Below are 26031 nucleotides of genomic sequence, written 5' to 3' on the forward strand. Positions count from 1 at the left end.
AAGGAAATAGAGAATGTGCAGGCCTCCAACATGTACCTGTACGTGTGAAGAGTGGAACCAAAAACACCAGAGAATCCTGGATAGCAAAAAGTGTACGGAAGTGGATAAGAAAGAAAGGGATGCTCGAGTAAATAGTAATGTCACCATAGTCTTACTAGACCATAGGGCTGCTTTCTCATTAGAGAGAGACAACTGGTGGTGGTTTAACCCTAGGGTCATGATGCCTCAGGCAAAGGGAGAGGTTGTAACCTGAACTGGTGTGGCAATTGCACCCATGCTGTTAGCATCACTTTGCATCGCAAACCAGCCATCCAGCCAACTCATAGAGTCATTAGAGTCATACAGCACAGAAACAGACCTTTCAGTCAACTTGCCCATGCACATTTAGTTTCCAAAACTAAACTAGTCACATTTGCCTGCACATGGTCCATATCCCTCTGAACTGTTCCTATTTATGAACCTGTTAAAATGTCTATTAAATATTGTAACTGCACCTGCATTTACCCCTTCCTCTGGCATTTCATTCCATGTACGCACCACCATCTGTGTGAAAAGGCACACCTCAGGTCACTTTTAAATCTTTCCCCTCTCAACTTAAAACTATGTCCTCAGATTTTAAATTCCCCTACCCTGGGGAAAAGATCTTTGCTCTTCACCTTATCTATGTCCCTCATGATTTTATAACTTGCGGGTGGTGGTGTTCCCATGTTTCTGCTGCCCTTGTCCTTCTAGATGGAAGTGATTGTGGGTTTAGAAAGTGTTGTCTGGAGGTCTTTGGTGAATGGTAAGCTGTGGATGGAGCTGGCAGCCATTGGTGAGGTTTTACATAACTACGTTATGTCTGTATTGATGATAGAGAAGAACAACATAGGTATAGAAATTAAGGAAGGAGACAGTGATATACTTGAACAAATTACAATTGAGTTGGAGGAGACATTAGAGGTTTCAATGAACTTAAAATTAGTTAAGTCCCAAAGCCGAGATGACATATGTCAGAGGCAAGGGAGGAGGTTGTAGGAGTCCTGACATTAATTTCCAAATCCTGTCTGGACGCAGGAGGTATGTCAGAGTACTGGAGGACAGCTAATGTGGAATCAGTCAAGAAAGGTGGTAGGGATAAACCAGTGAACCATAGGTCTGTGAGTCTTGTGTCAGTGGTAGGGAAACTATTGGAAAAAAGTGTGAGCTACAGACTTAATCTCCAGTTGGAGACGTAAGAATAGTCAGCATGCTCTTGTCAGGAGGAGAACATGTCTGACAAGTTTGATTGTGTTTTTTGAGGAGGTGACTAGATTTGTAGATAAGGGCAGTACAGTGGATATTGATTCCATGCACATCAGTAAGGATTTTGACAAGCTTCTGCATTGGAGACTTGTCAAGAAGTTAAGAGCCAATGGGATCCAGTGCAATTTGGCAAATTGGATCCAAAATTGGCTTCATGGTAGGAAGAAGAGGGTGACGTTCAAAGGTTGCCTGTACCCAATGGCATACTGTAGGGTTTAGTGCTGGGTCCCTTGCTGCTTTTAGTGCATGTTAATGATCTAGACATGAACTTGGGAGGTTTGATCAGTAAGTTTGCAGATAACATGAAAATTGATAGTGTAAATAGCGAGGAGAAAAGCCTTAAACTACAGGAAGATATACATTGGCTGTCAAATGGGCTGCACAGTGGCAAATAGAACTAATCCTTAAAAGTATGAGTTGATGCATTTTGCTTGGACCAATAAGGCAAGGGAGTGCATGATGAATGGTCAGACCCTAGGAAGTACAGAGGACTAGTGGGACCTTCTATGTACATGTCCACAGATCCTTGAATGCAACAGGACGGCTATATAAGGTAGTTAAGAAAACATATGGGATACTTGCCTTTAATAGTCGAGGCATTGAATACAAGAGCAGGGAAGTTGTGATAGAGCTAAATACAAGGTAGGCCACAGTTGGAGTAGTGTGTGCAGTTCTGTTTACCGCGTTATAGAAAGGATGTGATTGCACTAGACGGGGTGCAAAGAAGTTTCACCAGGATTTTGCCTGGGCTGAAGCAAATCAACTTCGAAGTGAGCCTACAGCGGCAGGGTTGTTTTCATTAGAGCAGAGAAAGCTAAGGGAGCAACCTGATTGAAGTGCACAAAACTGTGAAGGGCTTAGCTATTGTAGATGAGAACAAACCTTTCCCCATAGTAGAAGGATCAATAACAGGGGGCATAGATATAAGGTAAAGAGCAGAAGATGTAGAGGGGATTTAAGGAAGATTTATTTTACATAGAGGGTGTTGGGTATTTGGAACACTTCCTGAAAAGTTGATAGAAGTGGGAACCATCACAACATTTTAAGAAGTTTTTAAATGATTGCTTAAAATGCCACAACATACAAGGATATGGGCCATTTGAAAATGGGACAGAGCTGATAGGTGCTTGATGACTGGTACAGACATGATGGGCTGATGGGCCACTTACCACGCAGTAAAAGTCAGATTCTATGATTTAGATGATAGGTCTGTCTAGGTCTGTCTCCTTTGAGATCCAGAGCTGTTCTGCCTCTCCCCACCCAAATCCTTATGACATTAACAGTTTGGATGGAGCTAAATGCAGTCTTCAGTACTAACCCTTTCAGAACTATTACCTCATGCAACAATCTGCAGTTAGAAATAGGACCTATCTCCATTGCCTCCAGTCTCCTGTCAACAGGATCTCTTCATTCTTCAACATTATGTCAAACCATGTTGCTCACATGTCCCTTGTTGTATTATGCATCAACACATCTGCTATTTAATGGTAGGCACAGCCCCCAAAGGTGACTTCGTTAACAGATTTTTAGAATTGGAGCAATCTTTTCCATGCAAAGAAGCCAGATAAAAACTTTTCTCTACTAAGCTCTATTGTTGGTAGAAGAACGTACCCTACTGTTTATCAATTTCTCTATAGGGAGAGTAATTTCAATTAAAATTGAAGACATGCAGAGCAGGATGCTGAATCAGTATAATACATGTTAGACCATTCGGTCAAAGACAAAGTTACTTCCTATTTTAAATTTTTTTTTCTTTAATTAATTTATTTTTGTCTGCATTTATGTTGCCTATCGGCTAAGACATATCTCTTGATATGATATAAATCCATTTTGGACAAATCTATGTGCATTTGCAGTGTTGTAAATTTCATAAAACGGTCAACATTTTTAACAGGTTTTGATAATTCCTAGTACATATGGCTCTGCTCTCCTACAGCATCTGTATCTGGAGGGCAACCTGCTTCAGGAGTTGCCAGGCGAATTGTTTGATCATCTGCCACAGCTGGTGTGGTTGGACTTGAGAAAGAATAGACTGCAGAAGCTACCTGCGAGAATTGGAACTCACAGGTATGGATCCAGGACTCAAAAACTGATTGATCCTACATGTCCTAAGGGGCATGTTGACCCAAATTCCTAGGGTCTTTGTATAAATGCACTGGAGAGGAATCCCTTCCCCACCCTCCAGGTCCTTATCCTATCTTGAATGCCAGGAAAGGAATAATTTGCATAGCTTGGGGGAATATGCAACAGCAGTGTTTGTCTCAAACTACCAGCAGCAATGTGGAAGTGACTCAATGCTGCCTTCATGACTGAATTGGTACTAAAAAATCTGACCTTCAGATCTCATGGTTTGGAGCGAATGGGGTTTTTTCCCGGAAAAATGTTTAGGTCCTTGTTACAGTCATTAATGGGACTCTAACCATAAGATATAGGAGCAGAATTAGGCCATTCGACCTAATGAGTCTACTACGCCATTCAATCATGGCTGATATATTTCTCAATTCTCCTGCCTTTTCCCTTTAACCCTTGATCCTCTTACTAATCATGAACCTATTCAAACTCTGCCTTAAATACACTCAATGACTTGGTCTTCACAGCCTTCTGCAGCAGATTAACCACCCTCTGGCTATAGATATTTTTTTCCTTTATTCATTCACAGGATGAGGGCATCGCAGGCTAGGCAGCATTTATTGCCCATTCCTAATTGCCCAGAGGGCAATTAAGAGTCAATCACATTGCTGTGGGTCTGGAGTCACATGTCGGCCAGACCAGGTAAGGATGACAGTTTCCTTCTCTAAAGGACATTAGTGAACCAGATGGGTTTTTCCTGACAATTGACAATGGATTCATGGTCATCATTCGGTTCTTAATTCCAGATTTTTTATTGAATTCTGATTCCACCATCTGCCATGGCGGGTTTCGAACCCGGGTCCCCAGAATGTTATCTGGGTGTCTTGATTAACAGTCCAACGATAATACCACTCAGCCATCATCTCCCGATTCCTCCTCATCTCAGTTCTAAAGGAGCGACCCTTCACTCTGAGGCTCTGCCCTCAGGTCCTTGTCTCTCCTACTACGTCCACTATATCCAGGCATCTCTGTAAGTTTAAGTCAGATTCTTGCTCATTATTCTAAATTCTATCAAGTACAGATCCAGAGACCTCAACTGCTCCTCACATAACAAGTCTTTCAACCTCATAACACATTCTTGTAAATCTCCTCTGGTCCCCTCAAATGCCATAACATCCTCCCTGTAATATGGGGCCCAAAACTGCTCACAATATTCCAAATGTGTTCTGACCAGAGCCTTTTAGACCCTCAGCAATACGCCTCTGCTCTTGTGCTCTCGTCCTCTTGAAATGAATGCTAACATTGCATTTGCCTTCTTAATTGCCAACTGAGCCTGCATGTTAACCTTCAGAGAATCCTGAACCAGGGCTCCCACTTAGAAAATAATCTATACCTCTATTCTTCCAGCCAAATTGCATAACCTCATACTTTCCCACGTTATATTCCTTATGCCACTTTGCACACTCTCCTAGCCTGTCCAAGTCCTTCTACAGCCTCCCTGCTTCTTCAACACTACCTGTCCCTCCATCTTGCTGAAAACTTAGCAATAATGCCCTCATTTCCTTTATCCAGATTGTTAATGTATAACATTAATAGTTGTGGTGCCAACACGGACCCCTGTGGAATGCTGCTAGTCATTTGGCTGCTGTCCTGAAAAAGACCCCTTTATTCCTACTGTCTGCTTTCTGTCAGACAGCCAATCCTCTATCCATGCCAGTACCTTGTCCTTAATCAACAGCCTCCTGTGTGGTACCTTATCAAAGGGCTCCTGGAAATACAAAAAAAATCATGACCATTGGCTCTTCTTCATCTAACTTGCTCATTACCTCCTCGAAGAATTCTAACAGATTTGACAGGCATGACCTCTCTTTGACAAAGCCATGCTGACTCAGCTCTATTTTACCATGCTCTTCCAAGTGCTCTGTTATCTCATACCAAATGGATTCTAAAATCTTATCAACGACCGAGATCAGGCTAACGGGCCTATAGTTTCCTGTCTTCCACCTCCCTCCCTTCTTATATGTGGTGTTACATTAGCTATTTTCCAGTCCTCTGGCATGTCCCCTGACTCTAGTGTTTCCTGAAATATCACTACCAATGCCTGTACAATCTCCTCAGCTATCTCCTTCAGAACTCTGGGTGCTTAGCTGACGTGAGAGTTGGGGAAGATGGTGTGTAGGGGGAATGCCACTGGAGCAGTAAACCAGAGACCCAGATTCATGTTATGGGGGAGCAAGTTCAAATCCCACCACAAGAGCAGGTGGAATTCAAACTAAATTAATTTTAAAAATCTAGAATCACAATCATCAATTGTTGTAAAAACCGATGTGGTTCACTATCATCCTTCTGCCAGCCTTTACCTGAGTGGCCTACACATAAGTCCAGATCCATAATGTGGGTAACTCCTCAATGGCCTCATAATTGCCTTAGAGGACAATTAGTGAATACAAATGTTGGTCTTTCTAATTGTAAAATGTAAAATTTCCTGGAAAAGTAAGATCTTGCCCGGAAAGGTAAAGTCACCATAGTCCTACTGGACCATGGGGCTGCTTTCTCATGAGAGGCTGGTAGTTTAACCTGAGGGTCACCATACCTTAGACGATCGGAGAGGTTGAGACCATGAGAGCCATTAAACTCACACTGTTGGCATCACAAACTAGCCATCCTGCCAAATGAGGTAACCAACCCACCCTTGCCCAGAAACGCTGCCTTCAAATGGGATTAAAAGACATGCTTGTTTGATGACCAGTGTGGACATATGGGCCGAAAGGCTTCTTTCTATGCTGTAAGACTCAGTGTCTAACCAGGGTGGGGGCTGGTGGGAACAAGAAGTGTGTATTTGCTTTCTTCTCTCACTGGTTTCTATGCACAAAACGTGTACTTTGTGTACTTTAAGTACTCTGACTTGTGGCAACTCTGTTGCACAATTTCATCTCAGCCCGCAAGAGGTACAGCATCCCTGTATCACTATTTCAGGAAGAATCTGCTTACGTTTGTGTCAGTTTCACTCAATTACCCGTTCTCTTACTCCTGAATCAAAGGTTATGCAAATCATACTGCATGGTTTGAACAAGCCATCTAAGCTGAATTTTCATTACAGTGTAAAAAGGGTATAGTGAGTGAAGGTGATATCGCCCTCCACAAACTGTGTTCTTTAACTTAAATGTTTCATTTAGGGGATTTTGAAACTGGTGGTACAAAGTTGTGTAGAGTACTCAAGAATTGAAAAAAATGTGTGTGGTCCCTTGAAGAGATTGTGTTTTGTCCGTGCTTGGAAGTTTGCAAGCATTCTACAGAGAGCCCCAAAATTGAAACAAATGCATCAAAAGGCCTTACAGTTGTCAGCAAAGCAGCAGTCTTGTTTTGATGTTTTGGCACCTAGTTTGAATTTAGCCAATTAATTTAAGCCAGGCCCTAGATACCAAAAGCCAATTGAATTTAAATTTAATGGTGTTGACCAACTGGAACTAACCCTAGTGTAATAAATGGACAGGCCATCAAGGGTATAAAAAAGAGGGCATTTGGAAAATCAAGATAGAGCCAACTCTCTGCTCCTATGATGCTGCTTGGCCTGCTGTGTTCATCCAGCCCTGCACCTTGTTGTCCCAAGAGACAACACCTTTTAGCTCGCAGAGAAAGCACCATCTCATTTATTAAACATACCACAGCACTTCTAGCTAAGAGTCTTTACAGAGAAAACATCCCTGACAGCAGAATCAGTGGAAGAAAGACATTTGTGGCTTGAGATCAATAGAAGAAAGGCTGGAGAAGGCAGAGTGTTCCAGAAGACATAGTCTGTGCGAATTTGGAGAGATTAAGTTTTAATTGGGTTTATATAAATGGGATTTGTGTTTATTTGACCAGCATTCCTCTAGAATTTAGGCCAGTTAGGGAGTAGTTAGTAGTCTAGGGGGGAATTGTTCGGTTTGTTAGTAAGTCTGTTAATTTGGTCGCTGTTAGAGTTACATAAATAAATTGTTACTTGTTATTTAAAAAGTGGATATCATGGATTTCTTTCTTTTAACCACTCTTTTAACAGATTACATGGGGAAAGGTGAGCTTCTCTGGGTGTTTTGCGGTTAATTATTAGAAGGGAACCTCTATTCCCCACCATAACACATTGGGGCTTGTGTTTCGGTTTATCTATCAGAGGGCTTTGACTTACCCCTTCTCCGTAACACTGGGAGCCAAAAGAATTGCATGGGGAAGAGGGAAAGAAAATCAAGGCTAACATAATGCTGTTTTATAGATTGCTGCAATATTTGTTTTAAATTTATAGAACTTAGAGTTATTTAAGTAGTATGATATGTTAGAAATTAATTTTTTTGACTGAGTAAAGACAATAAAGAAATTTTATTTTTCAGATGTCTTAGAACACTTTTGTTGGAGACAAACCCTCTCATAGAGTTACCGCTTGAACTAGGTAGGGATTATTACATAATTGCCTAGAGTAAAACATTAATTTTAATAGTCACTAATTTCATTATTTGGGTAAAGAAAACTTCTGCTAAAATATTTCTGTTCATGGCAATTACTTTATAAAACCAGCAAAAATAAATAATTTTTTCTGCAGAATATATGATATTAAATTCATGTTACTTTTACTTTTTTTTTTCAGGCAATGTATTATCCCTTAAAGCACTTAATCTGAGGAATTGTCCACTACAGTTTCCACCTTTGGATATAGTACATTTAGGCACCCAAATTATTCTTTCATTTCTCAGACAGCAGGCTGCTCAGTTTGTTTCTGAAAATCAAAATCAAGAAATGGGTAGGGATCTGAAAATATATTTATGACTTTGAATTGTTAGAATTTAAGTTGTGATTTTTTTGTACCTTCCAGCATTACTGTATTGTTATATGTTTCTAGTGCATGATCATGTTAATCTTTTGAATGCCACTTTTACTTCCTCAGAGGTTGTCAGAACATCTAGAAAGAGATTGCAGTCCAGAAGGTAACCTATATTTGTTTAATAATGACAGAACATAAGCAATAGAACTGTAAGGATATTATTGGGGGCTAGATAGAATACATCTATCTCCCCATGCTTCCGATAGAGGACCAGTGAATTAACAGTAGACACCGAATTAAGGTGGTTTGTAGAAAGGCTAGAGGAGTCATAGGAAAACCATTTTCACCAGGAGGGTGATGGTGGCTGGAATTCACAACCCGTTTTGGTAGTGGAGGCAGAAACCCTCACCAGTTTATTTTCAAAGGTACCTGGATCTATACCTGAATTGCTGTAGTCTGCAAGACCATGGACTAGGTACTGGAAAATGGATTGGAATGGATGGCTATTTTTTGTTTTGTAGCTGGTACAGACACAGGCGATAGAATGGCCTGCTTTTGTGCTGCAGCTTTCTATGGTTCCACAAAACAGCAGGTAGGGTTACTTGTCTAAAGAGCTGGATGTGTGATATCTGCAATGCTTTCAAACAAGGACAGTCCAGAGAGATGATTTAATTCTGGGAGTTAGAGATCATTGGTCTAAAGCCATCATGAACCCTGAAAGTTTCTAAAAATCAATTTAATTCATCGGATCAAAGAAGAAATTGGAAATGAGGGATCATTAATCTGAAACAAGAACAAAAACAGAAGTTGCTGAGAAAGCTCAGCAGGTCTGGTAGCATCTGTAAAGAAAAAATCAGAGATAATGTTTCGGGTCCGGTAACCCAAAGGTCCATGTGGGGACAACCTAGAGAAGGCTATGTTGCTGTAGAGATAGGTGGAGCTTAGGGAAGTTCTCTGGTTTCAATTTATTTGGGCATTTGCTAAAAGTTTCAATTTAGAACTCGTGTGTTATGAAGCTCAGCTAAGAGATGGCCTAAATAAATGCCAATTAGATAGACCTACTCTGTAAGCAGCTTAATCATTATCATTGATCATGAAGAATGTAGATCGTAGCATCATAGAAGCATTACAGTGCACAGGAAAGCCATCATGTCTGTACCAGCTCATTAAATGAGCACTGTTACCCAATGTCAATCTCTTGCTTTGTCCCCATATCTTTGCACGTTATTTTTATCCAACTAATCATCCAATGCTGTCTTAAATGACTTAGTTGAACCTGCCCCAACCACACTTCTAGGCAATGCATTCCATACACTAACTACTTGTTGATTGAAAAAAAATTTCCTCACTTCACTCTTGCAGGTCACTTTAAAAATTTAGCTGAGGTTCAAATGTGGTTTGAATTTTTTGTGAGGGAACACAAGCTGAAAAAAATGCCTAATTTGAATCTAATGTATGCGTCTGCGGTCATATGATAGTAAATAGATACTTCTAAGAATACCTTAATTCTCCAGGAGACTCTGACATACTATTGACAAGTTCTTACAGATGTAAATAACTTTATGATTGATGAGTACTATAGAAGAATTATTGAATAAGTAAGGAATATTATGTGAGTTTATAACATACATAGTTATTAAGTTAATAGTGCTGGTTTAGTTCAAAATTTTATTAATATACGATAACTTTTTTTTATTAAAAATGAAATCTTATGGTGTTGTCCTGTTGGCTTAAGCAGGGAATTCAGATTTCTGTTTAGGTGTTAACAACATGTTCAATGAAGTCCTAGTGTCCATAATGAAGTACCTGTAAATTACCTGTTATTTTGGGAGGAATTTTGGTGAAATCAGAGCTTATTGTGTTGCATACTAAATAAAGACCAAAAGAACTGCAGATGCTGTAAACCAGGAACAAAAACAAAGTTGCTGGAAAAGCTCAGCAGGTCTGGCAGCATTTGTGAAGGACAAAACAGAGTTAACGTTTCGGGTCCGATGACCAATGATGTCTAACTCCCAGAATTAAATCATCTCTCTGGACTGTCCGGTTCTGAGGAAGGGTCACCGGACCCAAAACGTTAACTCTGTTTTCTCCTTCACAGATGCTGCCAGACCTGTTGATCTTTTCCAGCAACTTTGTTTCTGTTGCTTATTGTGTTGCATATTACATAGGAGCATGAAAGCATGTCCAATAATCCCTTTATCAGACATCAATCTGATCCACTTACCAAATTCTTCAATCCTTTTCCATTTGGAACCAAGACTAGTACTACTTGAATTCATAGCACTCTGTTTAAAACGGTTTGAGACATGTATGACTATAAGCCCATAAGATATAGGAGCATCCTATTGAGTCTGCTCTGCCATTCGATCATGGCTGAAATGTTTCTCAACCGCATTCTCCTGCCTTCTCCCCATAACTTTTAATCTCCTTATCCTTTAATGTGATGGAGCAACACACTGCGTGTTGTCAAAGAATCTTCAATGCTTTTATTCATTTCCTGTGATTTATCCTATCTGGAGTTTTCAGAATACATTGTCATAATAAATACATTTCAAAATTGATTGGCCTTTTGAGAAACCCTATGCAATTAACATTCATTTATACAACCACATTTACTTGCATCAGCTATTTTTGTGATAAAATACATCACCACCAAGGAAAATGATACATTTACAATAAAAAGGTTGTACAAATTAGATGCAATAGCTGATGGTCTCCCCAAGTAACAAGAACCAATAAAATAATTTAAGATTATTTTTTACTTAATTAGCTACTCATTTTAAAGGGGAAGCATGAGGTTCTGAATTTTTACATAATCCATATGCTAAAAAGGGATGATCTGTATAATCTACCAATGTTTTACAATAGAGTGATGAGTCATCAATTATATTATGGCTCAGAGGGAGACTATTCAGCTCATTGATTCCATGTTGGCTCCTGTAGATCAATCCTTTGGCACTCTTGCCCAAAATCTTGAATCTGCGTCCCTTAGTCTTTATGGCATCAGCTAATAGGAAGATGATTTTTCTTTGTCTACCTTTATCTAAGCCTATCATAATCTTGCAAATCTCTATCAAATCTCTCCACAATCTCCTTTGCTCCAAGGAGAACTGCCCCAACACTTCAGATCTAACTTCGTAACTAAAAGACTCCACCCCAGAATCATTTTGGTGAATCTCCTCTACGTTCTTTCAAGGGCCTTCACATCTTTCCTAAATTGTGGTGACCAGAACTGGGTGCAGTACTCTAGTTAGAGCCTACCCAGAACTCTATGAAAGTTCAATACAACTTTCCTGCTTCTGTACTCGAAAATAAAAACAGAAAATGCTGAAATACTTGACTAGTGAAATGATGTCATAATCAGCAGTAAAGGTTCAAGTTTGTAATGCATTTGTTTTAAAATTTTAAAATATTTCATTAAAACTGTTGCCTTGTGGTTGGGAAGGTAGGTGTTAAGCATCTGGAGTAATGTCTGCGACACTTCTTTTTAACAAGGGAGAATCGTTGCATTTTTCTTTCCATTTAGATTTTGTAGATGTCAAAGGCTTCAGAAACAATAAAGAACATTTTTATTGTTGTCTGTTTTATTTTTTTTTCTACAGATCCAATTCATCCCATTAAAATGGTAAAGCAGCCCCTTAAGATAATAACGATAAAAGATTCACCGGAGAATTGCTCTGAAAAGCAGAGTGAAGAAAAGCTGCAAAAAGCAATAGAACCTCTAATGACAGTGCAGGGCCGTACATTTTGTTGCAAGCCACTACCCAAACCTGTGCTCTGCGGCAAAATGAATATGATCAGAAATAATTTTTTACAAAGGTGCAGCAAGTTTTATTCTGTAATATAGCAGTTGTTTGAATGCTGTAACTGTAAATTAATTCCTGAAAGGGAAATGACAAGAAAATGTGAACTGAGGGATAGTTTTTATAACTCGTCAAGTGTAGGCCATATTTAAACGAATACCATTGAGGTGTAGAAATAGCATGAGAATCATAGAATCCCAACAGTGTGGAAGCAGGCCGTTCAGCCCATAGGGTCCACACCAACCATTTGAAGAGTATCCCACTCAGACCAATCCCCCCTACCATATAATCCTGCATTTGCCAAGTCTAATCCCCCTAACCTGCACATCCCTGGATATTATGGGCAATTTAGCATGGCCAATCCATCTAGCCTGCACGTCTTTGGACTGTGGGAGGAAACTGGTACACCTGGAGGAAACCCACAGAGACACAGAGAATGTGCAAACTCCACACGGATAGTCACCCGAGGGTGGAATCAAACTAGGATGCCTGGTGCTCTGAGACAGCAGTGCTAACCACGGAGCCACTTTGCCACCCTTCGAGTTACAATGTATTGCAAACTCACTCACATTACAACCTAACCAGTTGAGGATGGGCTAGCAGGCGGGGTGGGTCCCATAAAATAGCAAATGAAGGCAGAAGGTGGTATGCCCATCATTTTCCAATCACCCAGCCATTTACAGGCAAGAAGAGGGTGGATGATGACCCTTCTGCCCAGATGGCATTTCAGCTTCTTCTGTGACCATGTAAAAGCACCATCCGCCAGCCACTGGCATTTTACCAGTGGCAGGTGGCCATTTGTCTGTGTGTGTGACAAGCCCCCAGGTAAACTACGACAGCCTCTCAGTGGATTTGGGGTGGGACATCATGGAGGGGCTGGCTCCTTGGTACCAGTTGCTGCCCCTGCCCCTTCAGCTCAGCAACCTCTGTCTTGCCAACCACCCCCGACTCCCTCCCAGCCCCATGCTTCTGAACCTGCTTGACTCACTGGCCCTGGCATCCACAGTCTTCACTGAACTCCTGAGGGGGTGGTGTATTTTTGTGTGATCCTCTTCCTCCAACTGGAGTCCCAGCACTTCTTGGGGAGCACTGCTAAGTTTCCAGCCTTCTGATTGGCTGGCAGACCTCTGGTGGGGCTATCTGCCCTGAAGGTTACTAATTAGTTGCCTGATGCCCTGTAAAAATGGCGGAGGGTCCTGCAAATGAGAGGTGATTACCTAGTGATATTATCGATGGACTGTTAATCCAGAGGCCTGGACAATGTTCTGAGGACCTGGGTTCAAATCCCACCGCTGCAGATTGTAGAATTTGAATTCAATTTACAAAAAGAATCTGGAATTAAGAGTCAGTGATGACCATGTTAATAAAAAAACCCATCTGGTTCACTAATGTCCTTTTAGGGAAGGAAGCTGCTATCTTTACCTGGTCTAGTGTTTATGTGACTCCAGAGCCACAGCAATTGTTTGACTGTTAACTGCTCTCTGGGCAATTAGAGATGGGCAATAAATGCTGCCGAGCCAGTGACACCCTCATCCTATAAAAATGAATTAAAAAAACAATCAAAAAAACGGCTGAAGTGAGGTCGCCCCAGCTTTCCAGCCCTTTGTCAGGACCTCACCACCACGCTAAGATTTGTGTGACTCCCACACCTTCTTTGTGATGCTGAATTGATCCTGATTCTCATTCATTTGTTGTACCTGACACTTTTACCACAAGGTGACCTGTCATTGACCCACAGTGCTAGGAAAGAAAGTACCCTGGGGAAATACCATGCATTATTTAATTGATTTTGCTAAATTGGATAGATTTTGTGTCTAATGACACATAGGGCGGAACATAAAGCAAAGCAGAGAAAACTGCAAAAATTAAAGCACAGCTATGAGCTGCTGGCCTGCATCAGCAGGTGGATCAGCTTCTGGCAGAAAGCAAAGGCCAGTGATCTGTGCTTTTCACAGCAATAACCTACCAGATCACTTTCAATAACCCACCAGATCACTTTTGCCGTGAAAATGAGCTCCATATGTATCTTCACGCAGGGGGTGTCATCTGGAAAGCTATGGAATGAGTTCCTAACAGTTTTCTTGTTAAGGAGGGCAGTCAGCTAGAGTGCTTTCATTTATGAAGGGAATCTGTTAGTTCCAAGCCTAAGCCAGTCATCTGCTACCCAACCTTTATTCCCACTCCCTCTCCATTGAATTCACCCATATTTGACCGATTGCCTGTTAGAGATAAGTTATGTAGCTGATCCCATCCGGATACTACGGCGAAGTCAGAACAGATCACAAATTTGGAGAAGCTGTGGGTTCTGGACATTTCAATGATTCGGGTTTTCCGTCAAAGATATTTCTCCTTTTTAATTAGTTATTTTCTACCTTGAAATATTCACTCAGGGCACGAGAGCATCACCAGCTAGGCCAGTATTTATTGGCCATCCCTAATTGCCCAGAGGGCAGGTAAGACCTTACTCTGGGTCTGGAGTCACATGTAGGCCAGACCAGGTAAGGATGGCAGTTTCCTTCCCTAAAGGGCAATAAGGAACCATGTAGGTTTATCCTAACAATTGATAATGGGTGTGTGGTCATCATGAGTACTCTATTCTAGATTTTTATGGAATTCAAATTCTACCATCTGGCGTGGCCTGATTCAAACCCAGGTCGTCAGAACATTAGCTGGATCTGTAGATTAACAGTCCAGTGATAATACCAGTAGGCCATTGCCTACCCAAAATGTCAGACAGGATAAGACCAATTGATCCATCTGGCTTACACAGTGCAGTCATTTCACAAGATGCTGTTCTATGAAACATAATACCAGAACAAATACAAAAGTTGAGGCAGCTGCCTAATCTCCCAAATGTTTCCTCATGGTTCTGGTGCATTAAACATTAGTACTCAGACGTACCAAAACTCAGAGTTTGCATCATGTTTAACAGAGTAGCAGAGAGACTCTAATTGTCTCTGAAGGTGATTTTCTGGGAATCTCTCAAACATGAGGCTTTTTGTTCAAACTCTTTCTTTCCTGATGCTTGAGTGTTTGCTTTAACATCTATAAATTCCTGAGTTGATAGGTAACAGTAGCATTTCGGTTCCTATTTAAAGAGTTATAAAGAAAGGTGTAGGGGAGGTGACAGCCTAGTGGTATTATCACTGGACTGTTAACCTAGAGACCCAAGTAATGTTCTGGGGACCCGGGTTTGAATACTGCCATTTGAAGACTGTGGAATTTGAATTCAATAAAAAAGTCTGGAATTAAGAGTCTAATGATAACCACGAGTCTATTGTTGATGTCAGGAAAACTCATCTGATTCATTAATGTCCTTTAGGGAAGGAAACTACTGTCCTTACTTGGTCAGGCCTATACGTGACTCCAGACAACAGCAATGTGGTTAACTGTTAACTGCCCTCTGGAAAATTAGGGTTGGACAATAAATGCCACCCTAACCAGCAATGCCTTCATCCCATGAATGAATTTTAAAAAACAAAAACAGCTACAAATAGGTTATAAATTTGGTGTACACTAATACTTAGGCATTTCATTCCTGGCAATGGGCTATCAATTCACTACAGCCCGTTTTACACTGTCATAGAACTTTCACACTCGGTGTGTTCAAAATCTTATCTGGTTCCCTTTGTTCAACTTGATCTAACGAATATTTTCTTTGTTCAAAAAATATTCCAGACACAGAGATGACAGAAAGCAAGACTTTGAAATAAAAGCAAACATCAAGGGTCAGAACGGCACTTTACAACAGAGGAGAAAAGTTACGGGAAAAATGTTTCCAGTCTTACCTAAATTAGTGGAAGACCAAAATTATCCAGAGAAAATACAAAGGTAAACAAATTAATATACGTGGCCTTTTTGCATGCAGTCTGTAGGAGCAGGCAGCCATAAGAATTAGCCCCTTGTGCATAGCCTTAAAATATTTTTTGCTCATGTCATGGATGTGAATGAGTTCTACTTTGAGATTTGCTGAGTTTGTGGTCTGCTTTCCTCATTGTGGTCATGTTGAAGTCTTTCACTGCTTATTGGTCACCAGGGATGGTGAGCAATGGAAAACACCAAGTAGACTATTTCTCAATATCTGCTTACCCATCCGGTTTGATTCCTAGAAACTGTGTTTTACACTGTTTGATGTTTCCATGATTCTCACTGAAGTAACAGTGAACAGTCAGGAGAACCCCTACAGAAAGTCAACATTCCTGTCTACACTTAGAACAGAATGATTTTTCATTGAGTCCCGGGGCAGATAAGATTTCCATCTAAGCCAGACTTTTAAAAGCCCTTTTTAAAAAGAATTGTTGCAGGATGACGACCACACCATCTTGGAGGTATTTGTCACCCGATCTCTAAATGCCCTGACCTGCTGCAGTTATTGCTGTGACAGTTCTTTACCGATAGTGTCAGCTAGCAAACTCCAATGAAAAGCGACAGTGACAATGAAGGTGCAGTGATACTGTGATGCTCTCTGAATTCAGGGGTGGCTTCAAAATAGATGGGGGCAAGTAGGACAGTGTCATTCATCAAAATCAGTATGCACACCTCATTTTTGATCAGTCGGAAAAGAAAATACCCAGCCAGCATTTTAGGGGTGAAAGTGATGTTGAATGACATATTGCAAAGAAAGCCATAAGTCAGTACACCTTCCCTGTGGAATTCAAGACTGTATTCAATGTTTATGCCACTGAAGCTTTCAGCCTGCCCAAATGAAAGCTTCAAAAGTAAATTTTGCATACTGGTTTGGTACCTTCATGTCGGGGAATACTGAGCTTTATGATGATGTCATCTGACTTTTGCATGAGGCAGGAACTGTGCTACCAAAGTTGGCAGAGCTCCGACTGATCTGTGGCCTTCCTTCAGAGATAGCGGTCATTCCTTGGACAACATCGAGCAGCAGTGGAGGCACAGCCAAAGAACTTGGTTAATGTGCTGTTGTCGTTTACCCGATGATTCAGAATTAATGCATGGCATGAGCCATGGCTCATCATCCAGTATTCCTAAACTCAGACAAGGGGAGGTAAATCGATATTTGAAAGTTACTGCATATTTGATGTCATGTGTTAATTATGAGTTTTATATGCTTTTGATCAAAGGAAGAAGAAAGAATTGAAGAACCCGAATATACAATGTGATAAGGAAGAATTTGAGCAATTACCATTGGTGAATATTCAAGTAAAATAGTAACCACATACTACATCAAGTTCTGTTTGAGTTCTTTGGGTCTGGAGTTAAGCAGAAGATTTTTATTTCTGGCCATTTCAAATAACTTAAAGGAGCAGAATTCTGCCAGAGAAAGCAACTCGTGGCAGAAACAATGAACTGAATAGTTCTGGAAAAGTAACTTGCAAATTGGCAGCACACCCACAGGACTAAGAGGTAAACTGAGATTTGCAATCTCGTGGGTTTATCGTCAATTTTTGCCACTTTGGATGCTTCACTCAGGAGGGTGAAGGAGATGGGTAGCATGTCTTGTGGGGCATGCTGTGTGATTTCCCCGCTCCAATAAAATCTGTCCCTTGAGTAATTCAGTGACATTTCATTATGACATGAATTGTCTGATAGTTGGTGAAAAGGGCAACTTGTAACTGAATTCCATCAGAATTCTAGAGATAGTGAGAACTGCCGATGCTGGAGTCAGAGATAACAGTGTGGAGCTGGAAGAACACAATAGGCCAGGCAGTTGCCTCCAGCTCCACACTGTGTTATCTCCATCAGGATTCTATATGCCTTCATGAATTGGACAATGTGGCTTCAGGCAGCCAGTTAGAAGGCAGTCATCAGGAAAATGGCTGTGAGGTTGCTGCTGTGGGCAAGTACAGGCTTGACATCCCATTGCCAGGATCTAGAAGCCGGGGGTAAAATTGAGGCATTAGTAACACAAGTAGGTAATATATTGTCTCAACCCAGACCAGCAATTAATAATAGAACATAGAACAGTACAGCACAGGAAAGGGCCCTTCGGCCCATGATGTTGTGCCAAGCATGACGCCAAATGAAACTAATCCTTTCTGCCTGCCCTTGGTCCATATCTGTCCATTCCTTGCATATTCATGTGGTTATCTAAAAGTCCCTTAAATACCCTTATCACACCTGCTTCCACCACCATCCCTGGCAATGCATTCCAGACTCCTGCCACTCTGTGTAAAAAAATAACTTGCCCCTCACATCTCCTTTGAACTTTCCCCTTCTCACCTTAAATGCATGGCCCCTGGTATCAGACATTTCAACTCTGGGAAAAAGCTACTGACCGTCAACCCTAACTATGCATCTCATAATTTTATCAAGTCTCCCGTCAGCCTCCACCGCTCAAGAGAAAACAACCCAAGTTTTTGTAGCCTCTCCTTATAGCTCATACCCTCCAATCCAGGCAGCATTGTGGTAAATAGGTGAACTGTACCTTGACCACACTGACCCACCTTTGGTTCACGTCCCTAACCCAGCAAAAATTTATTGGTCTCTGTCATTGTTCAACATTGGCAGATATTTGGGGAAGAGAGTTCAAGATTTCCCTTGCCCTTTGTGTGAAAAAGAATGATTCCTATCACCTGGCTCTTCATTTAAGATCAGGCCTCCTCATTCTAGCTTTCTTCACCACAGAGGAAGTTAGGGTTATTTTATCTTAACACTCTGCTCAGGTCACTGGAGGGCAATACCAGTTTTACACCTGGCTCTATTATGTTGCAATGAGAAAACTGTAAGGCTGTGAAATCAGTGCTGCACCAAATCAATATATTCGTTCTTTTCTGATTGTTTATTCACTGTATAGCAAAAGAATGAAGACAAATTGAAGTCTGATATGGAAGAAAATATTCAGAAAAACCCTGACGAAGAAAAAGTAAAAGAACCAAAGTAAGATTAGAAATTTTTCAAAGATGGTTCAAACTGCAATCACAATTTTTGTGATACAGATATCCTCATATAAAACGTTCCATTGAATATTTGAGTCATCAGTCAGTCGAAAATGTTGCTAATAATTCCAGTGGTACCCAAACCTACTGAATTCTCCCAGGTCTTAGCAGTGAGATTTACAGGACACCTCCTGGATGGAAGGAGGCCTGCAGCATTCCTAAGATAGGAGCAAATTACTGCAGGTGCTAGAATCTGTGCTGAAAATACCCCTGACAGTGCATTACAGACTCCTACCGTTCTGTGTAAAAAAAGACTTGCCTTTCATATCTCTTTGAATTTTCTGCTCTCACCTTAAATGCATACCCCCTAGTATGAGACATTTCAACTCTGGGAAAAAATTTCTGATTGGCAACCCTATCTACGCATTTCATAATTTTATCTAGTCTCCCCTCAGCCTGCACTGCTCAAGAGAAAACAACCTGAGTTTTTCTAGCCTCTCCTTATAGCTCATACCCTCGAATCCAGGCAGCATCCTGGTAACTAGGTGACCTGTATCCTGACGTCAGCTCTGATGAAGAGTCATCTAGACTTGAAACGTTAGCTTGCTCTCTCTCTCTCTGGATGCTGCCTGACCCAATGTGATCTCCAGCATTTGCTGTTTTCAGCATTACTAAGATGATTGCATATGACTTCCTGTTCTTTCAGGTGGATTTGAGCTGGATTGCAGTCTGATTGACTGTCTCCCTTATTGCTGGTGTACCTGCACATCTGCTTGAATCCATCAGTAACCAATATCAATATGGAAATAGATGTTTTGTGATGTAGCTAAGCCCCAACTGCTTTTGTAGGAATGTACCAGGTGCCTGCAATGTTCACTAGGTCCTGTTTTAGCATGCGTTACAGCTGTAGATAGCCCACTTGGTAAGTTTTAACATGTTTTTATGAGACTGGGAGCAGTGAGAGGCTCAAAACTTAGGCAGACCACAGTTAGTGGTTCTCCAGTGAGCCTGCCAAAGACTACATGCAAGGAAAATCCACCTTAGATATTGTCAGTATTTTCTTTTTGATAAAAAGGGGAAAGACAACATTATTTTAGAAGCCTAATCCATGGTTTATTTAGATAGGGGAAACAAAGTAGTTCAAGTGAAAATAAGAGCAAAATGTTCATTTGTATATAATCCTTCATATGCTCAAGGCAGCAAATAATTAGCCTTGAAGTGCAGTCACTGTTATTATGTAGTCAGGTACAGCAATTTGTGTATAGCAAAGCCTCACAGAAGGTAAAATTAAATATATTAGAAATTAATCTTCAAATGGTATCATGGAATCTTTCACATTCACTTTAAAAGGTCAATATTTTCCAATGAAGAACAGTCCCAGTTCACTTTAGGCACCTCTTCTTCACAATTCACAGACTTTATTCAGTAAAATGAAAGAGGTGTAACTCATGTTTAAGTTTATCCATGTAACACTTATATGTGCTTGCTTCTCGTCTGAACTATTCCAACACACACACTTGGCTGTCTCCCATGTACCACCCTCCAGAAGCTTAAAAGTCATCCAGAACTCTGCTGTTCTTGTCTTAACTTCCATTTAAACTCCATTCACCAATCACCCCTGTGCTCACTGATTTATTTTCCTTCCAATTAAGCAACTCATTGATTTTAAAAATTTCTGCATGACTAGCCCCTCTCTATCTTAGGAATCTCCTCCATCCCCAGAAACCTCAATTCATGTGCTTTAGCCACATTATTGATGTTCCTTCCATTTTGGTTTCTTGAAAATTCCAAACTTCAACATTGGTTGGCTGACCTGCCTCAGCTCTAAGGGCTTTCCTTTACAAAACCTCGCCACCTTTCTAGCTTGCTCTTGTTTTTCAAAATGCTACCTCCTTAACTAGCTTTTAGTCATCTGCATTCATATTGTGTAATGTTGCTCAGTGTCCTATTCAAAAGAATATTGTTAAAGTATATTATATATTATATTCTTCATATTAATATTCCTGGAAAATACAGGGTGCTTGTGATAAAGGGATATGGAGTGATTGTAATGAGTTCAGCCAGGTGGACCGCATAGAATATGAGTTCCCTGATTGGGGCTGTTAACCTGGTCCTGATAACCAGACATTCTGACACTTAGAGCTAACTGTGACAGAGCTGGATCAGTGTCAAGGACTCTCCACGTGTAAATATAGGGTGACTTGGAAATGAGATACTTGCCTCTGTGGAGTTATTTCAGTGGTGACAAGAGAAAAGCACACTCTTTAAGAAATTTGCTCTCAACAGTCATCTTTGAATTAGGGTAAGCATTTCTGGCATCACACCATTATTTGGGAAGCTTGAATCGTTCGATCCTGCCAACGAAGACTGGGCTGAATATGTGGAAAGAATGCGTTACTTTTTACAGACAAATGACATTGGGGCAGATGAAAAGCAAAGAGTAATTCTCCTGACAGCATGTGGACCCACAGCTTTTTTGGTTATTAGGATCCTAACTTTCCCTGAGGCACCAGATACTAAAACCTTTCAAGAGTTGATAGATTTAGTTAAGGAATATTACGACCCCAAGCCTCCTCTAATTCTGAGTTGCTATCGGTTTTACTCAGCAGTTTGAAAACCGGGGACAATCTGTATTGGGATTTTTTGACTAAGTCAAAACCTTGACTAAACTGAGAACCTATACCAGAAAACCTTCACAGATTAAGAGTACAATTTCGGTTCAATCTCTTATGAGAAGCTGCTGGTTCAGTTATCACTGATGGTAGTAAAAGTCTCAGGCACAAACTTGATGGGGTGAAATTGGTTGGCAAAGATTCACCTAGATTGGCTCAACATTTTTCGATTACAAAATGGCTACCTGAGTGAAGTTCTAATTAAATAACCAGAAGTTTTTCAGGAAGTTGTAGGGACTATCAAAGGAGCCAAGGCCAACTTGTCTGTTGACCAGCAAGCAGCTCCGCGATTCTGCAAGGCCCACCCAGTGCCATTTGCCTTATGAACAAAAGTAGAGACAGAAATCAGAAGGCTGGAAAGTGAAGGAATCATCATTGTCCCAAGCAGGCGTATACCTTAGAAGGGGAAAAAATGCGTGTTCCAGGCACCCCATACGTCCTACTTGGACAACAGAGTCGACATCCAGGTTACACGCATTGTAAGATAAAGTGAGGGTCATTAAAGGCGCCCCGGCTCCAACGTCTGTACTGGAGCTTAGGTCTTTCATTGGGCTGGTGAATTATTATGGAAAGTTCATACTTAACCTGGCCTCCATCCTGCCACCTTTGCATCAACTCTTTAAAAAGAGTCAGCCTTGGAAATGGTCGCATAATCAACCCATAGCTTTCAGGGAAGTGAAAAAACAGCTATCATCCACTATGATGCCAAGCGAGACCTGGTATTGACATGTGATGCCTCCCCATAGTATTAGTTCATAGGTGGCCCAGTGGAGAGGAACGCTCAATACTATATGCATCAAGGACTTTGGCAGAGCATAAATACGCCCAAATAGAGAAGGAAGGTTTGGCGGTCATATTTGGAGTCAGGAAGTTCCACAAATACCTTTACGGACATAAATTTGTAATAATAACAGACCACAAACCCCTGCCAAGTGTATTTAAAATAGGACAAGGCAGTGCCACTCATAGCTTCAGGCCGAATTCAGTGGTGGGCTCTAATATTAAGTGCATATAATTACATGTTGGAACACAGTCCAGGAGGCCAAGTAGCAAATGCAGATGTATTGAGCCACATCCTGCGGTGGTACTGCCACTGGAAGAGTCCGTAATGGTTTTAAATTTTCTGGACACGCATCCAATCACAGCTGACAATATCTGAAAGATCCGGTCCTGGCAAAACTGAACCAGCTGGTGGTGATAGGGAAACCAAAGGACTGAAACAACCAGAATTGAAACTTTTTTGGACCCGGAGAGACCGAATCAGTAGAGGTCCGCATATTATTATGTGGAGCAAGAGTGATTGTCCTGAGCAAAGGTCACTGCCAGATACCGGCCGAACTCCACCTGGAGTTTCCAAAATGTAGATGTTGGCAAGAAATTATGTCTGGTGGCCAGGATTGGATGCAAACATAGCCGCATTGATGGGGCATTGCCCAGAGTGACAACAAGGACAAAATTTACTGCCAGCAGCTGCCCCAAAATTGTGGAAATGGCCGGAAATCCTGGACTCAGTTACATGTTGACTATGCAGGTTCTTTCATGGGCTCAATGTTCTTAGTCATTGTGGATGCCCACTCAAAGTGGCTGGACATGTATAGAGTTTATTCGTCAAACACAGGGACAATGATAGAAAAACTGTGCACATCTTTTGAAGGTTGCATCACAGGTAGACAGGGTGGTAAAGAAGATGTTTGGCATGCTTGCCTTTGTTGCTCAGACCATTGAGATTAGGAGTTGGGATGTCATGTTGTGGTTGTAAAAGACATTGGTGAGGCCACTTTTTTGAGTACTGTGTGCTGTTTTGGTTATTCTGTCATTAGGAAGTATATAATTAAATTCGAGGAGGTACAGAAAAGATCTACAAGGATATTACTGGGAGTGGAGGGTTTGAGTTACGAAGAGGGGCTGGATAGACTGGGATTTTTTTTCACTGGGGCATAAAAGGTTGAGGGGTGACCTTATAGAGGTTTATAAAATCATGAGGGGCATAGATAAGGTGACTCGCAAAGGTCTTTTCCCTCGGGTGGGAGAGTTCAAAACTAGAGGACATAATTTTAAGGTGAGAGGAGAAAGATTTAGATGAGTCCTGAGGAGCAACTTTTTCACTAAGTGGGTGGTTCGTATGCGGAATGAACTTCTAGATGAGGTGGTAGGTGCAGTTATAAATACAATATTTAAAAGACATTTGAACAGGTACATGAAAAGGAAAGGTTTAGAGAGATATGGGCCAAATGCAGGCAAATGGGACTAATTTACTTTGGGAAACTTGGTAGGCATGGACGATTTGGAACAAAGCTTCTGTTTTTGTGCTGTACGACTGTTTGACTCTATATCAAACTAGTAGTCGATCAACAGCAATGTAATGACACACAATTAAGGGGATGGTTCAGAATACTCAGTATTAATAAATTCCTATTAAATTTTATGGCACACCATGGTTAACTAAATTATTTGGAACAAGCATTAACCTTAAGGAGAAAAATACATAACTATGCAAGATGAGTGGCAGGAGTTACGAACCAGACCAGACCCCCTCAGAATATTTTAAGAAGGTAGCCTAGACCCTATTTTTAAAAATATTTTAAAGGCAAATCTGAAGTGCCTGTTCCGGATGCAATGCAACTGGTCAAACTACTCGACGTTTAGGAAAACACACTTTATTTAAATACTGTAGTTAAAATACAACCAAAGATAGAGAATTTAGAATTACTTAATTCTATTGGAAACTTAACACAATAATAGATACAGTAACCAAGATTAGTTAACTGCTCCAATATAGTAACATCCCATAAACACACCCCTTGGCAAAAAAGGAAAATTCAGACACAGATTCTCACATGCAGTTCTCCAATCCAGGAGGAAAAAAAATCAAGAGAAAATTCAGAGTGAGTGGCAGCCAGGAGACATTCACTGAAGCTTCCAATCCTGTTGAGATCCCAATAGATTCTGATACTACTGAGAAACCAAAACCCAGAAATCCTAATCTGTGAGAGCTGGCCAGTCCATTCAGGCTGTTAAAAAAAAGCCCAAGGCCTCCCAAGCTGTTGACTCAAGTGGTATTAACTAGATAACTCGGTACCTCTTGTTCAATCTTGCACTTAAACCAGGACAAAATAACCTCTTAAAGGTACAGCATTGTCACATAGGTCAGATGATTGGTCAATAAATAATTAATGGTAGGGAATGACTGAAAGATTAATTGGGAGACGAAAATTAGAGTATTAGCGGAGGCCAACTAGGAATGAGGCCAACTAGGAATGTAAAAATGCATAGTAAGGTGTGTCTACTGATGTTTTAAAAGGAAAATAGTAAGTAAAGTGAGTGATGGTCTTCCAGAAAGTGAGAATGGGGAGTTAATAGTAGATAGTAAGGTAATAGAGGACTAAATTAACAAATAGTTTGCTTCTGTTTTACAATAAAGGATACAAAAAAAAATTCCAGTAATAGCTATGAGAGAGGAGGTTGAAGGAAGACAAGAAAGTTATGAAATTAAAGTAATGAAGGAAATGGTACCAAGCAAATTGCTGCATCTGTGGATGGAAAGTTTTTGCGTCCAGTTGGATTTCATCCTAGGGTTTTTAAAGAGGTGGCTAGTGAGGTAGTGGATACATTGTTGTTAATTTTCCAAAACACCTTTGATTCAGGAAAGTTTCCATCAGATTGAAAAGCAGCAAATGTAACTTTTCTATTGAAGAAGCGAGGGAGGCAGAAAACTGGAAACTGTAAGGTACTTAGCTTGACATCTGTGATAGGGAGTAAGTTAGAATCAATCATTAAAAAGCTATAACTATGAACTCGAGGTAATCTGGAAGTGCCAGCATGATTTTGTCAAGGGGATTTCCTCTTTAATCAATTTATTGAAGCTCTGTGAAGGGGTTACATACACTGCGGATTAAGGGAAGCCTGTAAATGTACTGTACTTGGTTTGCCAGAAGGCATTTGATAAAGTTCCATGTCAAAGGTTATGTGGAAAATAAAAGCTCATGGTTAGAGGGTAACATTTTGGCATGGATAGAAGATTGGCTGGCCAACTGGTCTTTGTTGACTATCAGGATGTGAAGAATGGAGTCCTGTAGGGATCTGTACTTGGACCGCAACTTTTTACAATTTATATCAATGCTTTTGATAAGGGGAGCAAATGTATGCTAACTAATTTTGCAGATGACACCAAAATAGGTCCAAAGGTATGTTGTGAAGAAGACATAAAGATATAGGTTGAGTGAATGGGCAAAAATATGGCAGCAAGAGCACGATGTGGGAACATATAAAGTCTTTTATTCTGGCAGGAAGATTGAAAAAGCAGAGTATTACATAGCTGGGGAAGGACTGTGGAGTTCCAGGATACAATGGGATGTGGGTGTTCCAGTGCACTAGTCACAAGTTAGTATGCAGGTACAGAGTGCAATCAAATAGGCTAAAGGGATGCTCTTTTATTATGAAAGGAATTGAACATAAAACGAGGAATAGTATGCTTCATTTATACAGATCACATCTCACATACAACGTATAGTATTTAATTTCCTCTTTTAATGAAGAGGAGGTAAATGCATTGGAAGTGGCTCAGA

The 26031-nt window shown here is 40.7% G+C and overlaps 1 protein-coding gene across 1 annotated transcript in view; it reads left to right on the forward strand.

The window, feature by feature from the left end:
• Positions 1-26031, forward strand: part of LOC109914135 (leucine-rich repeat-containing protein 27-like) — a 34280-nt gene that overhangs the window by 4532 nt on the left and 3717 nt on the right. The window contains exons 2-8 of the mRNA XM_020513704.2: positions 3221-3351; positions 7719-7777; positions 7973-8125; positions 11749-11965; positions 15634-15780; positions 17040-17118; positions 18713-18795. Coding sequence (XP_020369293.2) covers positions 3221-3351; positions 7719-7777; positions 7973-8125; positions 11749-11965; positions 15634-15780; positions 17040-17118; positions 18713-18795 — 869 coding nt within the window. The remainder of the gene's footprint in view (positions 1-3220; positions 3352-7718; positions 7778-7972; positions 8126-11748; positions 11966-15633; positions 15781-17039; positions 17119-18712; positions 18796-26031) is intronic.

This window comes from Rhincodon typus, chromosome 1 (genome assembly GCF_021869965.1).
Source record: "Rhincodon typus isolate 14 chromosome 1, sRhiTyp1.1, whole genome shotgun sequence".
NCBI classification, from domain to species: Eukaryota; Metazoa; Chordata; class Chondrichthyes; order Orectolobiformes; family Rhincodontidae; genus Rhincodon; species Rhincodon typus.